Source organism: Acinonyx jubatus, chromosome A3 (genome assembly GCF_027475565.1).
Source record: "Acinonyx jubatus isolate Ajub_Pintada_27869175 chromosome A3, VMU_Ajub_asm_v1.0, whole genome shotgun sequence".
NCBI lineage: Eukaryota > Metazoa > Chordata > Mammalia > Carnivora > Felidae > Acinonyx > Acinonyx jubatus.
The window spans coordinates 22,871,452-22,886,217 of record NC_069388.1 but is presented as its reverse complement, the minus strand read 5'-3'; the positions used below and the strand labels follow the sequence as shown (position 1 = coordinate 22,886,217).

General features: G+C 41.6%; 1 protein-coding gene across 6 annotated transcripts in view; it reads left to right on the top strand.

Moving 5' to 3' along the window:
- PHF20 (PHD finger protein 20) overlaps positions 1 to 14,766 on the top strand; it is a 170,045-nt gene that overhangs the window by 126,771 nt on the left and 28,508 nt on the right. For all 6 annotated transcript variants that reach the window (XM_015070956.3, XM_053200000.1, XM_027069976.2 and 3 more), the window contains 2 exons: positions 12,862 to 12,960; positions 14,293 to 14,457. In XM_015070956.3, coding sequence (XP_014926442.1) covers positions 12,862 to 12,960; positions 14,293 to 14,457 — 264 coding nt within the window. The remainder of the gene's footprint in view (positions 1 to 12,861; positions 12,961 to 14,292; positions 14,458 to 14,766) is intronic.

Below are 14,766 nucleotides of genomic sequence, written 5' to 3'. Positions count from 1 at the left end.
TTGGGCATCATTTCATATCAGTGTTGATATGTGGTTCTACCGATTTTGACAGTTGTCATTTTTCATTGTATGAGTGTACTGTACTGTAAACATTCTTCCTATAAAAAGTTTATATTTTGCCATTTTTTTTCACTCTATCAAGTGCTAAAATAAAGTAAACCTCCCAAAGATTAATTTACCCTTGTGTACAAATAAACCCATGGGATAAATTCCTGGAGGTGGTTGGCTTCAGCAAAGGGTATGTGCATATCTAAACTTCTGATAGATGATACCAAATCACCTTTTGAAAACTTTGTTTCAGTTTATAATCTCTCTCCAACTAGTCATGTGTGTCAGTTTTTTAATATTATCAATATTACCAAATTTTTAATTATTGTAAGTCTGATAGGTAAACATATTTCAGTGATTTTAGTATTTTATTTTTAAATTTCTGAAGTATTTTTGGGGCGCCTGGGTGGCTCAGTCGGTTAAGCGTCTGACTTTTGCTCAGGTCATGATATCACTGCTTGTGAGTTTGAGCCACAAGTTGGGCTCTATGCTAACAGCTCAGAGCCTGGATCCTGCTTTGCATTCTGTGTCTCCCTCTGTGCCCCTCCCCTGCTCACACTCTGTGTGTGTGTCTCTCTCTTAAAAATAAACAAACATTAAAAAAATTAAAATTCTGAAATATTTAAAATATATAGTTCATAACTTATGCCCATTTTTAAATTGGATTATTTGGGGTTTTTTTGAGTTTTGAGGTTTAGAAGTTCTTTACATATTTTGGATACTAACCCTTTATCGGATCCCTCCCCTGTCATTTGCATGTCATTTGCAAATACTTTCTCCCATTCAGTAGGTTACTTTTTAGTTCTGTTGATTGTTTCCTTTGCTGCTCAGAAGCTTTTTATTTTGATCTAGTCTCAATAGTTTATTTTTCTTTTATTTGCCTTGCCTGAGGAGATATATGTAGAAAAATGTTGCTATGGCTGATGTCAGAGATACTACTTCCTGTTCTTTATTCTAGGATTTTTATGGTTTCAGGTCTCACATTTAGGCCTGTAATCCATTTTGAGTTTTTTTTTGGGGGGGGGGGATGTGAGGAGAGTGCATGCAAATGGGACAGGCATGGGGGAGAGTGAGAGAATCCCAAGCAGGCTCCATGCCTATCTTGTAGCATGATGTAGGGCTTGAATTCATGACCTGGGAGATCATGACCTTAGCTGAAATCAGCAGTCAGATCAGACTCTTAGCCAACTGAGCCACCCAGGCGCCCCTGAGTTTATTTTTGTGTATGGTGAAAGAAAGTGGTCCTTTTTCATTCTTTTACATGTTGCTGTCCAGTTTTCCCAGTACCATTTGTTGAAGAGCCTTTTTCCCATTGCATATTCTTGCCTCCTTTGTTGAAGATTAATTGACCATATAATTGTGGGTGTATTTCTGAGTTATCTGTTCTGTTCCATTGACCTATGACCTATGTGTCTATTCAAACTTTTTTCAATATTATTGTATCTGTTATGGTGATCTGTGATCAGTGATTATGACTCACTGAAAACTCAGATGATGGTTAGCATTTTTTTTACGAATAAAATATTAAAAAACTTTTTTTACAATATTCATTTATTTTTGAGAGAGCGCAAGTATGGGAGGGGCACACAGAGAGGGGGGTACAGAGGCTCCAGTGTGGGCTCTGTGCTGACAGCAGAGAGTTCAGTGTGGGGCTCGAACTCACAAACCATGAGCTCATGACCTGAGCCTAATTTGGAGGCTCCAATAAAGTGTTTCTTGTTTGAATGTTTATTTATTTTCAGAGAGAGAGCAGAGGAGGGGCAGAGAGAGAGGAGGTAGAGAATCCCAAGCAGGCTCTGAGTGGCCAGCACAGAGCCTAATATGGGGCTTGAACTTACAAACTGTGACATCATGACCTGAACTGAAATTAAGAGTCCGACACTTAACAGACCGAGCCACCCAGGTGCCCCCAATTGAGTATTTTTTAATTTAGGTGTGTACTTTGTTTTTTTTTTCTTTTAAAGACATAATGCTATTGCATACTTAATAGACTATAGTATAGTGTAAACATAACTTTTATATGCGCTGGGAAGCCAAAAAATACATTCAACTCACTTTATTGCGACCTTTGTTTTGTTGTGGTAATCTGGAACCACGCCTGCAGTATCTCTGAGGTATATCTGTAAATGTGTGAATAGAGTAAATAAATTGTGATATCTTGATCCAGTGGAATACCGCACAGCAGTGAGTGAGTGGACCACAGCCCTCCCACCAACTTTGGTACATGTCACAAATACAGTGTTGAGCTAGTGTAAACTCATAACCTATGTGCTACGGTTTTATATAAAGTTCAAAACCAGATAAAAATGAATCTGTGCTGTTTGAGGGTATGACAGTGGTTAGTTACCCTTGTGGGGTGGTAGGTGGATGAATGAATGGTGGGGGCAGGAGGGAGACTTTTGGCCTGCTTGTATCAATCATACATTTATTATGTGTGTAGTTTTCTCTATATGTTTTAGGCCTCAATAAAAGGCCTACATAAAACAGACACTTCAAAAATATTAAAATTGCTATAAGAATGTAAGAAAATAAAGTACAAGGAGATGCTGAGATAAAAGATCAGGCTTTTCACTTGAAATAATGGTAACTGAGGAGCTTTTAATTTTTTGTTTATTTACATCTGCTTTATCCCCAAATGGATCCCTTTTTTCTCTGTCTCCCAGCAGTAATCCAGGTTTTCCTGTCTTGCCTTGATTGTTGTAATAGTTTCTCAACCAGTTTTCTTCTCTCCGTCCTTTACCCACTATGGTTTATCTTTTATTTTGCTGTAAGGGAACTTGGAGAATACAAACCTGATCATATCACTCATCTGCTAAGAAATATTTCAGGATGGAATGATGGTTTTTGCAGAACATAATGTTGGTGTTGGGCATGTGGGTTGGGAATCCTATCCCATTCTTATAACTGTTGTTGGACTTTTTGTAGGTTTCCCCACTTCTCTGTCTCTGTGTAAACTGGATGAGTTCTTGGGATGAGTCTGTGAGCTAATGTATTTAATGAGCCTGTTATATAGGGTCCCATATGTGGGAGGTGCATTTCCTTCTTCCCCTTGACTATGATTTTATTTGTCTCATCCAGCCATGTATGACTGAAGTTAGTGCATTGATACGAGCTTTTCAGCTGGACTGTAACTACTGTTGGAGAGGAATGAATGTTGTTGCTGCAGTATTCCGTGGGCTCTGCTCAGAGCTGTGAACACAGCTGGCGCTCAGGGATTGGTGATTGTGCATATTGATGTGTTGGGACCTAGTAGAAATGGATCCGGTGATGGAGTGATATCTGGGCAGGCAGAACTAGGGAGCAACTGGAGGTGGATTCAGCCTATCACAGTGACACAGAGTGTCTAAAACGAAGTTATTCCAGAGGCTGAGTCTTGACAGACAGGAGGCCATAAGGGGACTGAGGAAAGATGTGTTTGCTTGGCTACCATGGTGTGTGCCCTCTGAGCTAGGGCATAGTTCTCCTTGTCCCTGGTCATGGTAATTGTCTGAGGAGGGACCTTGCCCAGTATAACACACCTGAGTTCAGGATGGGCATTCCTGGCCATGTGTAGATTGCTTGTCTGGTTTGGCGATTCCTGATTAACTATACTTGAGGTTCGTGATTTGTGTTGAGTAATATGTGCAGGCTCAGAGTCAGCCCATCTGAATTTGAACCCCCCCCCCCCCCCCCAGCCTTCCCTACTTGCTTTGCTATGTGACTTTGGGCAAAGAACTTGCTGAACTTCAGTTTTCCCATCTGTGAAATGGAAATAATACTACTACTTACCTTGGAGCTTTGTTACATTAAATATAATGTAATGTAAAATGCTTAACACAATATCTGGCCTACAGTAAACTCTTAATAAGCAGTAGATCTTTGTTTCAGTGAAAACATTATCCCAGGTAGTCAGAGATCTAGTTCTAAATTCAGCTGACCACTAATGAGCTGCAAAATCAATAGACAGGTTGTTGCCATTTTGGTAAAAGAAACCTCAGTGATTGATTTTCTACTTTTGTGTACTGCTTTTGGATCTCATACCAATATAGCCACCTGGGATTTGATTCTCTCTTTTAACTAAAAGATCCCTTTCATTGTGATTTGGAAATTTGATGAACTTGGAAATTTTTGCTTGCCAGTTTTCTTTTTAATAACATGATCTGCTGAGGTGCCTGGGTGGCTCAGTCTGTTAAACCGTCTGATTCTTGATCTCAGGTCAGGTCTTGATCTCAGGGTTATGAGTTCAAGCCTTGCATTGGGCTCTGCGCTGGGCATGAATACTACCTACTTAAACAAACAGGGGTGCCTGGGTGGCTCAGTCAGTTAAGGGTCCAACTTGATTTCGTGGGATTGAGCTCTGTGTCAGGCTCTGCACTGAGAGTGCAGAGCCTGCTTGGGATTCTCTCTCTCCCTCTCTCTTTACCCCTTTCCCACTTGTGCACGTGTACTCTCTCTCTCACAAAATAAATAATTAAACATTTAGAAAACAAAAAACAAAAAAACACAAGACTGACAGGGGTGGACGATATAAAATGCTTTAGGGGGTGCCTGGCTGGCACCATCAGGAGAGTGTGCAACTCTTGGTCTTAGGGTCATGAGTCTGAGCCCTATGTTGGGTGTAGAGGTTACTAAAAATAAAATAAATAAGATAATACAAAATAAAAATAAAAGCTTTAGGGTGAACAGATGGGTGTTTTAAATCACTATGTTTTATCTTGTTACTCCTCTGCTGGTCCTTTGTAAAACTGGTCAGTTTGGTGGCAGAATGGGCCACATAGGCCACTCACCCACTGTCTGGGGTATAGCCTGGTCATTCCCGTACCCTCTTAGATGGTAGAGCGGTTTTGCGCAGCCAGGAAGGAACACACAACTCTGTCCTCCTGTCAAGTGGACACAGACCTTATGGATGATTTCACAGTTCTCATGTGCGTGGTTGCTGAGATGGCCAGCAGTTATCAGGCTGAAAGAAACCAGCTGGTTTACCTTGCTATATTCTAGGTGGGAAATGAAAACCCTGGCCCCTAGTCCTGCCTGTGCCAGTAACCAGAAGGACCCTAAGTTATCATCATCAGTGAACTGGGGTCAGGAGACATGTTCATCCTTCACCATGACGCTGGCTGTCAATGAGAGCAAACATAGGAAGGTATTTAGAAGATTCCATAGACCCCAGGCCTCCAGAAGGCACCCCCTGTTCCAGGCATCTCCCTTCACTGTCTCCCATCAAAGTCTCCTTCTGTTTCCTCATGGTTTTGCTGGTTACTTGACTAATCCAGTAACTAAATTTCTCAAGGTTTGAAAGATTAAAACCAGCATAATAGGTCACCTATTCTCAACATACCTAGGTTTCACTCAGACTTCTAAGAAATTCTGGTATTCAGGGGTGGCATTTCAGACGGGGTGGGTTCAGGTGGAGAGATGTTTCAAGGTGAGACTCTGACACCAGGCAACCTGTGTTCTAGTTCATAGGCATTGTGAACTTGACATTATGCATAAGTGAAAAACACATAGAATATTACAGAAATTATGCTGTTTGGTGAAAATTGTTGTAAAGAAGTACTCTCTTTATGCTGAGTGCTCTGGTTGTGGCAAATGGGACCTTGAGATCTAATGGAGTTCTCATGTGGAGATTCCTGATGCTTCTGTTCCATGAGAACCAGAAAATGCTCTGCAGAGATTATTTTTCAATCCTCTCAATTTCCCTGTTGGGTTGGTTGACCAGAAGAAACAGTTCTGGTCTGAGAGTCCATAGACTGAATCTTAGTAGCAGTCCTGCTACTGTTCACTTGTGATCTGAGCTCTTTACAGATGTGATTTCCTCATTTTTAAAGTGATGATGTACGATCAGGTATGAATGAGACAAGGCCCTTTCACGTGAGGAGAAAAGCCCATAATCAGATGCAGGGAAAAGAGCTAAGTTTTGTATTAGGAACATATAAAGTGCTGTGGAAACAAAGATTCAGATTTTGTTTGTAGAGCAGGAGCTGGGACGTTAAGAGGACAAGGTGACATTTGAGTTAAACCTTAAAGTGTGAGGGTAGAGGGTTTGGACCAAGGCCAGGGAATAGGAAAGTTATTCCCATGCTGGGACCAAGCAGGGTAGAGGTTCAAAGGCATCGAGGAGAATAAATGACTATGATCGTCTGTCCCTGAGATGCCTCTTCTGACTCTGGTCTCCAGATGTTTCCCTTTCCCTCGGCCAGGCCTTTCATCACATAAGTGAATTTGGGAGGTCAGTTTAGGTTTGCATTTCCAAATTAGGTTTCTCAGAATACCAGAATCCATTTAATGAATTCTCTTCCAGTGGCAAATTCAGGCTTCTTTGGTATCTGGATTTGTTTCTACATAAATGAGTTCAGTTGTGAGTAGCGGTTCGTACCAGAAAGAATACTCTAGAATCAAAGGGGACCTCACTTGTGCTTACTACCTGTTGTTACATCCATTTGGTTCTCACTCTGGGTAACCCTTGTCTGTAGGCCGAAATGAGTCTTGGGGCACTGGAGTGGGCCCTTCTTTGTTGCCATCTATACCTTGTGGCTTTAGACTGGCCTTCTTACAAGGGCATGCTCTCTCTCTCCTTAAAGGGAAGAGAGCCCTCTGAGCTTAATTAGATTATGGTGTCTGAAAGAGAGAACCAAGGTGGCCTGCTTCAACAAGACAGAGGTTTATTTCCCTCTCAGGTCAAACTGGAAGCAGTTGTCTGATGTCCTTCTGCTCTCATAGCTTAGTGATGATCTGGTGGAGAAATAGGGAGCAGCCTGTTCAGAGGGAAAAAAGAAGGGCTGTAGTACTTTTTTTTGGTGGAAGATGATGGCATCAAATGCTCTAATACTTATGGACACATGCAGCCTGAGGAGACGACAAGTGGCCGTCCTAGAAGAGCCTCACCCTCCTCAGGTGACAAGCTGCTCTCTGATCCAGAGCCTTGCAGGAAGTTGCTCTTTGTGCAGCCAAGCCTGAGCATTTGGGAAGTAGCTCTGTAGTCAGGCCATACTGTGTGGCTCATGGAACAATTGGCCATGCTGTCTAAGAGAGCTCAACAGCAGACCACCATCACCCTCCAGGGAGAGAGTATCGCAAGCAAGATAACAACAGCTAACATGTGAGAACTTGCCATGTGCTAGGCACTGTTCCAAGTTCTTTCTTGTATTGTTTTATTTAATCCTCAAAACACATCCTATGAGGTGGGGGTACTGTTGTGCCCAGTTGATTAATTATAAACTGGGATGCAGGTGAGATGAATTAACTTGAACTGATACCTATACATCTAGCAGGTGGTGGAGCCACAATTTGAATCTAGTTGCAGGCCTATACCCTCACTCTAGGCTCTGTGTCTGCTGTCTTTTAGGATTCCAGGGAAGGATGCCCTGCTCCTGGGTCCTGGAGTGGGCAGTGGGAGTGCCTCTCTACAGGAGACCTCTGTGCACATGGGTAATCTGAATTAGTTCGGCCTCTGGTCTCCTTGACAGCCCCTTTACCTCAGGGAATCACCAGCATTAGCTTAGTACCTGCTGGACAGTTCTCTCTGTGAGCTCTGCCATTTTAGGCCACATTTGACTTCCCAGTTTTCAGCTGGAAGTCAGCGTGAGCCTCTGAAGGCTTTCTCTCTTCCCCCTGCTCTCAGAGAACACGGGCCTCTTTATAGAACAACTTCCTACGGTATCTCTTCTTTGTATCTTCATTGTTTACTCCTCTAATTGAAGCCTCAGGAAGGACTCTTTAAAGCTTAAAGTGACCATATTTCTGACCAGCTGCAACACTTGGGATCCTTTTAGTTACAAGTAACAGGAAACTCTATTTGAATTGACTCTACAATAAAGAGGGTGTGTTGGTTCACATAGTGGGGAAGTCCAGGGGATGTATGGCTCTGGGACTATCTTATCATGTTGCCTGTCAGTGCTATTTTCAGGTTGGATACCCTTGTATCATTTGGATAGCCAAGTATCATTTAAGCCTCCATACTGCTTCATTCAAATCTAACGAGAATAAGAGTATATATCCTTTTTATGAATGTTGGACCAGAGTCCTACATTTGGGTCACATCAGTCCATTCCGATCCCTGCCTTGAACCAACTGGTCAGGCTCAGGTTATCTAAGCCTAAGACTGCAACCAGGGAATTACTGGTTAACTGAATGTGGAGTTAGTCCTGTTCAAAGCCCTTACATGCTGCACAGTGAAGGAGGGATAGAAGAAACACTGGGAGATACCCACAATGTCTCCTATGTGCAGCAGGTACAAAGTGAGAAAAGAAAACAGCATAACCTGGGAGCGAGTGAGTGGTGGTGCTGTTGAACTGCAGAGCAGATCTGTGTCTTGGGCTGGTTTCCTATTTCAAGGACAATGCTCAGTACCCAAGACTTGGAGGCCCAAGTCCTCTCACAGGTTTGAGTTCACCCTTTCTGTTTAGTAATGTATGTGATCTTGTAGCTTCTCTGAATTTCACTTCCTCCTCTGTTGAAGGGTAATGTTATTAAGGTATAGCTACATTTTATGCACAATTACCAGTTTGAAGTTATATGATAGAAAATCTTATACGCAAAATTTGAATTAAAGCAAATCCTAAAAAGTTGGGAAAATTCATTAATCACGTGATGTCACAGTTGGTAGGCCAGTGAGAGTGTTCATTATGTCTTCATTTTTTGGGAATGTTAGTCATGAATTACCTGAGTTTGAGTAACGTGGGAACTTCAGGAATCCCTGGTATGGAATGAAGTGCCCCATCCTTCTCTTATTGCTTATTGGGTTCCCTAGAGGATGTGATTCTGTTTTATGAAATGTGAAATGAGAAAATACTGTTGTTAGAGAAGCCCAAAGGAACTCCCATACTTAGATGATAACCGGGTATGCCCTGGCATTTGGCAGTTTATACCCTATATTCAGATCTTTCTCGAGGATGCAGGACCAAGGTGGTCTCCTCTTCACCTGCTTCTGCTACTGATGGGATTAATGCTGTTAGCTTTCCAATAAATTAATGGCTATAGTTACTTTAGTTTGGAGGTCATTAAAACTTGAATTTACAAATAAAAAACTGGATCGGGCAACAGTTTCTATATGTGTGTGGGTGAAGATACATCAGCTTAAATCACACCTTTGCTCAGATGTTTCCAGTGGCCAACTTTTTTATAAGGCCTTATACAATCTGCTTCTAGCCACATCATCTTCTCTCCCTCAACCTAATTCTAATTTCACTTCCAGCGAAGACATACAAGCTTCCTTGCTATTTATTGACTTCAAATTCCAATTGTTCATTGCTAACATATGAGAAAGCAGTGGGCTTTTGTATATTAACCTGGTTTCTTTACGACCTTGCTATAATCACTATTAGTTCCAGCGTTTTTGTTTTTTGTTTTTTGTTCTTGGTCAGTTCTTTGAGATTTTCTACATAGTGCTGTCTATGCAAACAAAGATAGTTTTATTTCTTCTTTTCCAACCTGTGTAATTTCTTATCTTACTGTACTACTTAGGATGTCTAGCACAATGCTGAATGGAAATGTTGAGAGAGGACATCCTTGCCTTGTTCCTGATCTTAAGGAGAAAGCATTCAGTTCTTACCATTAAACATAAAGTTAGCCATAGACTTTTTGTAGATGTCCTTTGTTAAGGAAGATTCCCTCTTCTTAATTTTCTGAGGGTTTTTATCATGAGGAGTGTTGGATTTTGTCAAATGCTTTTTTTTCTGCATCTTTGTGACAGGATTTTTATTCTTTAGCCTGGTATAATGGATTACATTAATTGATTTTTGAATGTTGAGCCAGCCTTGTGTACCTGGAATAAATTCCACTTGGTCATAGTCTATCATTTTTTCATACATTGGTGGGTTCAGTTTGCCAATATTTTTGCATCTGGGTTCATGAGAGATACTGGTCTGCAGTTTTCCTTTCTCGTAATGTCTTTGTCTGATTAGAGTAATGCTGGCTGCATAAAAAGACTTAGGAAGTAGTCCCTGTGCCTATTTCTTCAACACCGAAAGCCAACGCTTTGAGTCATCCACTTGCTGGCCCCCTGCCTGGAAAAGTCTTCTCCCCAGATTTCCGTATGTTTCATGCTCTCCTTTCAAGTCTGTGCTCAGATATCCTTTTCTCAGTGAGGCGATCTCTGATTACATACTATTAAAATTGCAAATCTCCTCTTCTGTCACCTCTACTATTCTCCTTCCCTCCTTTATTTTTTCCATAGCACTGATCATCTTCTAAAATACTATATAACTTACTTGTTTTCTGCTGCCACCCACTAAGTATAGCTCTGTGAGGGTAGAGGTTTTGTCTTTTTTGTTGTTGTTCATTGTTGTATTCCTCCTCCCTAGAATACCGCCTGGAGCATAGTAGATGCTCAAATATTTGTTGAGTAAATGGATTTAAGCCATGACTAATAATGTAGTTATAGCCAAGAGGATCTGCAAAAATGAGTTATGTGTTTATATCTGAGGAGGAATGTTCCCAGGATCAGAGGAAAGTAAATATTGTTGATAGCTTTTATAAAATTTGGGAGGCATTTGACTATGTTTTGCTAATCAACTGTATCAACTTGGCCAAGTCAACTTATTTCTCTGGGCTTTGGTTTCTTCTTCTTTTTATTTTTTATTTATTTATTTATTTATTCATTTAAAAAAAATTTTTTTAAACGTTTATTTATTTTTGAAACAGAGAGAGAGACAAAGCATGAACGGGGGAGGGTCAGAGAGAGGGAGACACAGAATCTGAAACAGACTCCAGGCTCTGAGCTGTCAGCACAGAGCCTGACGCAGGGCTCGAACTCACGGACCGCGAGATCATGACCTGGGCTGAAGTCGGCCGCTTAACCGACTGAGCCACCCAGGCGCCCCTATTTTTTATTTTTTAAATGTTTATTTATTTTTGAGAAAGAGACAGAGCATGAGTGGGGGAGGAGCAGAGACTGAGGGAGACACAGAATTTGAAGCAGGCTCCAGGCTCTGAGCTGTCAGCGCAGAGCCCGATGCAGGGCTCAAACTCACAAACCAAACTCACAAACTGTGAGATCATGACCTGAGCTGAAGTCGGAGGCTTAACCAACTGAGCCATCCAGGCGCCCCTGGGCCTTGGTTTCTTAATCTTAAATTGTATTTTTGTAAATTAGATTTAAGGTCTTTTCTAAAGTTCTTGTTTGTTGAACTTAGTTTCTCAGTTGCAGAGTATTTTAACAAGGAGGGAACTTAGAGACCCTTAATTCCTGTGTTCTTTAGCCAGTAGATTAACTTCTGCCTGGAGAGCCCAGGCTTAACAGCTAGTATGACAGCCTGCTATCCTCTCTGAAGGTTCTTGGGTGCCCCTTTGGGAGAGAGGCCTGGGTTGCGGTGCTGACATGGTGCTGAAGAGCTAGATGAACCTGCTGATAAGTATTCCATTGTATGGACACAGCACAAATGATTCATTCACCTGCTGATGGAGGTTTGGGTAGTTTCCACTTTGGGGGGTTACAACTACAGCTTCAGTGGGCTTTCATGTACAAGTCTTAGTATGGACACATTATCCCTTCTCTTGAGTAAATATCTAGGGGTAGAGTGGTTAGGTCACAGAATATGTGTGCTTAAACACTTCTTAATATCTACAGAGTAAGGCGTGATCAATTATTAGCTTATACATTGGATAAGCTAAACAACTGGATTTTTGAAATAGTAAGGCTGTTGTTAACTTTGAAAACTGAAAACAGTCTCGGTAGAGTGGTAGGTGGGAAGTTTTTAGAATGGAATTAGGAAAAATTGTGAAGTGAGAAGTTTGGACAAGGGAGTGTTGATGACTTGAGTTTACTTACTGTGAAGATTAGCAGAGAATGAAGTTGTGGTATTTGGAAGGTGCAAATTGTTCATTTTTTTCCTAAGATTTTAAAAAATGTTTGTTTATTTTTGAGAGAGCGAGTTCACACAAGCAGGGGAGAGGGATAGGGTGGGGGACAGAGGATGTGAAGCGGGTTCTGAACTGACAGCTGCGAGCCCCATGTGGAGCTTGAACTCACAAACCCATGAGATCATGACCTGAGCTGAAGTTGGACGCTTAACTGACTGAGCCACCCAGGTGCCCTGTGAATTGTTCATTTTTAAATGGGTTATTTAATGTTATGTGAATTGTACTGCAATTATTAAAAAAAAAAAAAGAAAGAAAGAACAAATTCCTGACACGCTGGTCATGCCTCAAGCTAATTAAATCTGAATCTCTAGGGGTGGGACCTGGGCTTTCACTTTTTTTTTTTTTTTTAAGTTTGTTTATCCTGAGAGAGGGAAAGTGCACATGCATGAGTGCGAGTAGGGGAGGGGCAGAGAGAGAGAATCCCCACTTGGAGCTCAAACCCATGAACCGTGAGATCATGACCTAAACTGAAATCAAGAGTTGGATGCTTAACCAACTGAGCCACCCTGGCATTCCTGAGCATTCATTTTTTAAAAACCTCTCCCGGTGATTGCATATGTAGCCACTGAGGATCCGTGATCTAAGTAGGGTTGGCAAACTTAATCTGTAAAGGGCCAGATAAATATTTTCAGCATTGAGAGCCATAAAGTCTCCATCTTCACTCTTTACCTCTGCTGTTGAAGCATGAAAGCACCCATCATCAACAAATGCTCATCAACAAATGAGCATAGTGTGTTTCAATAAAACTTAAAATAACAGGCAATGGGCCAGAGTTTGCCCACCATTGATCTAAAGGCTAGATGATGGGAGAAGGGTTTCTAGAGCCTTGAGGGGTTGGAAGGTGACCTAGGCAGAACCAGATCCAGAACTCTGTTTTGTTGCCAATTTTAATTCTTCACATTGGACATACACTTGAGAATAAACATCTCAGTGTTAAAAACAAAATGTTAAGCCAATACTTGTATTTAATTCCAGCTGCAAAAGACAAGGAAAAGAATAAAGAGAAGAAATTCAAAGAATTTGTGAGAGTGAAGCCAAAGAAAAAAAAGAAAAAGAAAAAGAAAACCAAACCTGGTAATTTTCCCCTTCACTTGGGTTTCCTACCATGGGATTAGGAGGGGTTACTTTCTCCCCATTCCTGGCCTCTGAGCCTGCACTGAGGAGAGGATGGGCCAGTGGGCCTTTACTGGAGCTTGTGGGATCAGCTTAGCATGAACCCTGGCAGGGCAGGAGTCTGCTCAACCTGGGTGTTACAAGGCCACATTGACATTTAGGAAGGCCTTCTTTCTTGGCTGCGTTGGCCACCGTGCCCTGTCATAGGATAGTGCACATGAAAGCATTATAATAGGAGAGGATATGCAGATTAATGGCTATTTGCATACGCAACTCTTTTTTGTTGTTTTTTAAAGATTTTATTTTATTTTATTTTTATTTTTTAAGTAGGCTCCATGCCCAATGCAGGGCATGAACTCATGACCCTGAGATCAAGATTTGCATGCTTCACCAACTGAGCCAGCCATGCACCCTTAAAGATTTTATTTATTTTTATTTATTTTTTAATGTTTATTTATTTTTGAGAAAGAGAGAGCCCAAGTCAGGGAAGGGCAGAGAAAGGGAGACACAGAATCCAAAGCGGGCTCCAGGCTCTGACCTATCAGCACAGAGCCCTACTCAGGGCTTGAACTCACAAGCCGTGAGATCATGACCTGAGCTGAAGTTGGACACTTAACCAATTGAATCAACTAGGTGCCCATAAAGATTTTGTTTTTAAGTAATCTACGCCTAACATGGGGCTTGAACTCATGATTCTGAGATTGAGTCGCATGCTCCCCTGACTCAACCAGCCAGGCCCCCCTTTTAAAATTTGTTTTGTTTGTTTTGTTTTTGTTTTTGTTTAAATAATCTCTATACCCAGCACAACATGGGGCTTGAACTCACAACCCCGAGATCAAGAATCACAGGTTCTAGCGACTAAGCCAGGCAGGCACCCCTTACATACACAACTCTTAAACACATACCTCTAAATCTTTCAAGAAAGGATTACTTCTTGAAAATTGTGTGTCTAGCTCCCACAAAAATGTTGATTAAGAAAATCAGGGTTCCAACCTTGGGAGCTAAAGGGATGCCATGTTTTATTCTCAGTGTTATCTTCTGGCTTAGAAAACCAGTCTTATCAGGAAAAGAGGGAGAAGGGTGATGGTGAGGAGGAAGCTTTTGGTTTTGAGGTTTTTCAAGGTAGCTGGAAGTATTAATCCCTAAATCTATCCTCCACACCCCTTTGTCGTTGACTTGCTCCTCAGACTTTGAGTTGTTTGAACAGCAGTGCTGTTGGTTGGATGGGATTGATTCTGGAATGCCTTGATGATGTGTTGGGGTACTAATTCCTTCCTGATCCTGTTCTTTCAGAATGCCCTTGCAGTGAGGAAATCAGTGATACATCTCAGGAACCTTCTCCACCCAAGGCATTTGCTGTCACCAGGTGTGGGTCCTCACATAAGCCTGGGGTCCATATGAGCCCGCAGCTCCATAGCTCAGAATCTGGAAACCATAAAGGGAAAGTGAAAGTAACTGGTAAGGAGGCTGTCTGCTGGCTTCATCATTTGAATAGGACCACAGTCTGAGAAGGCTGGATTTATATTGACACTGTAACTTACTTCCCAGGTCCTCTGCAAGTGCAGTGGGTTGTATTTTCAAAATAAAAAACTACATCAAATAAAAGAAAGGCTATTAGCTGTGCCTTTCCTAAACTTCCCTTTTCTCTAACTTTGGTCTACTTTGGTCTTGGTTGAATGCCATTCCAGTGTGTCTATAACCAAATCCATTATACCCCATCCTCTTGCACACTTGCCCTTCTCAGTCCTTCATTTCTTATTGATGGAC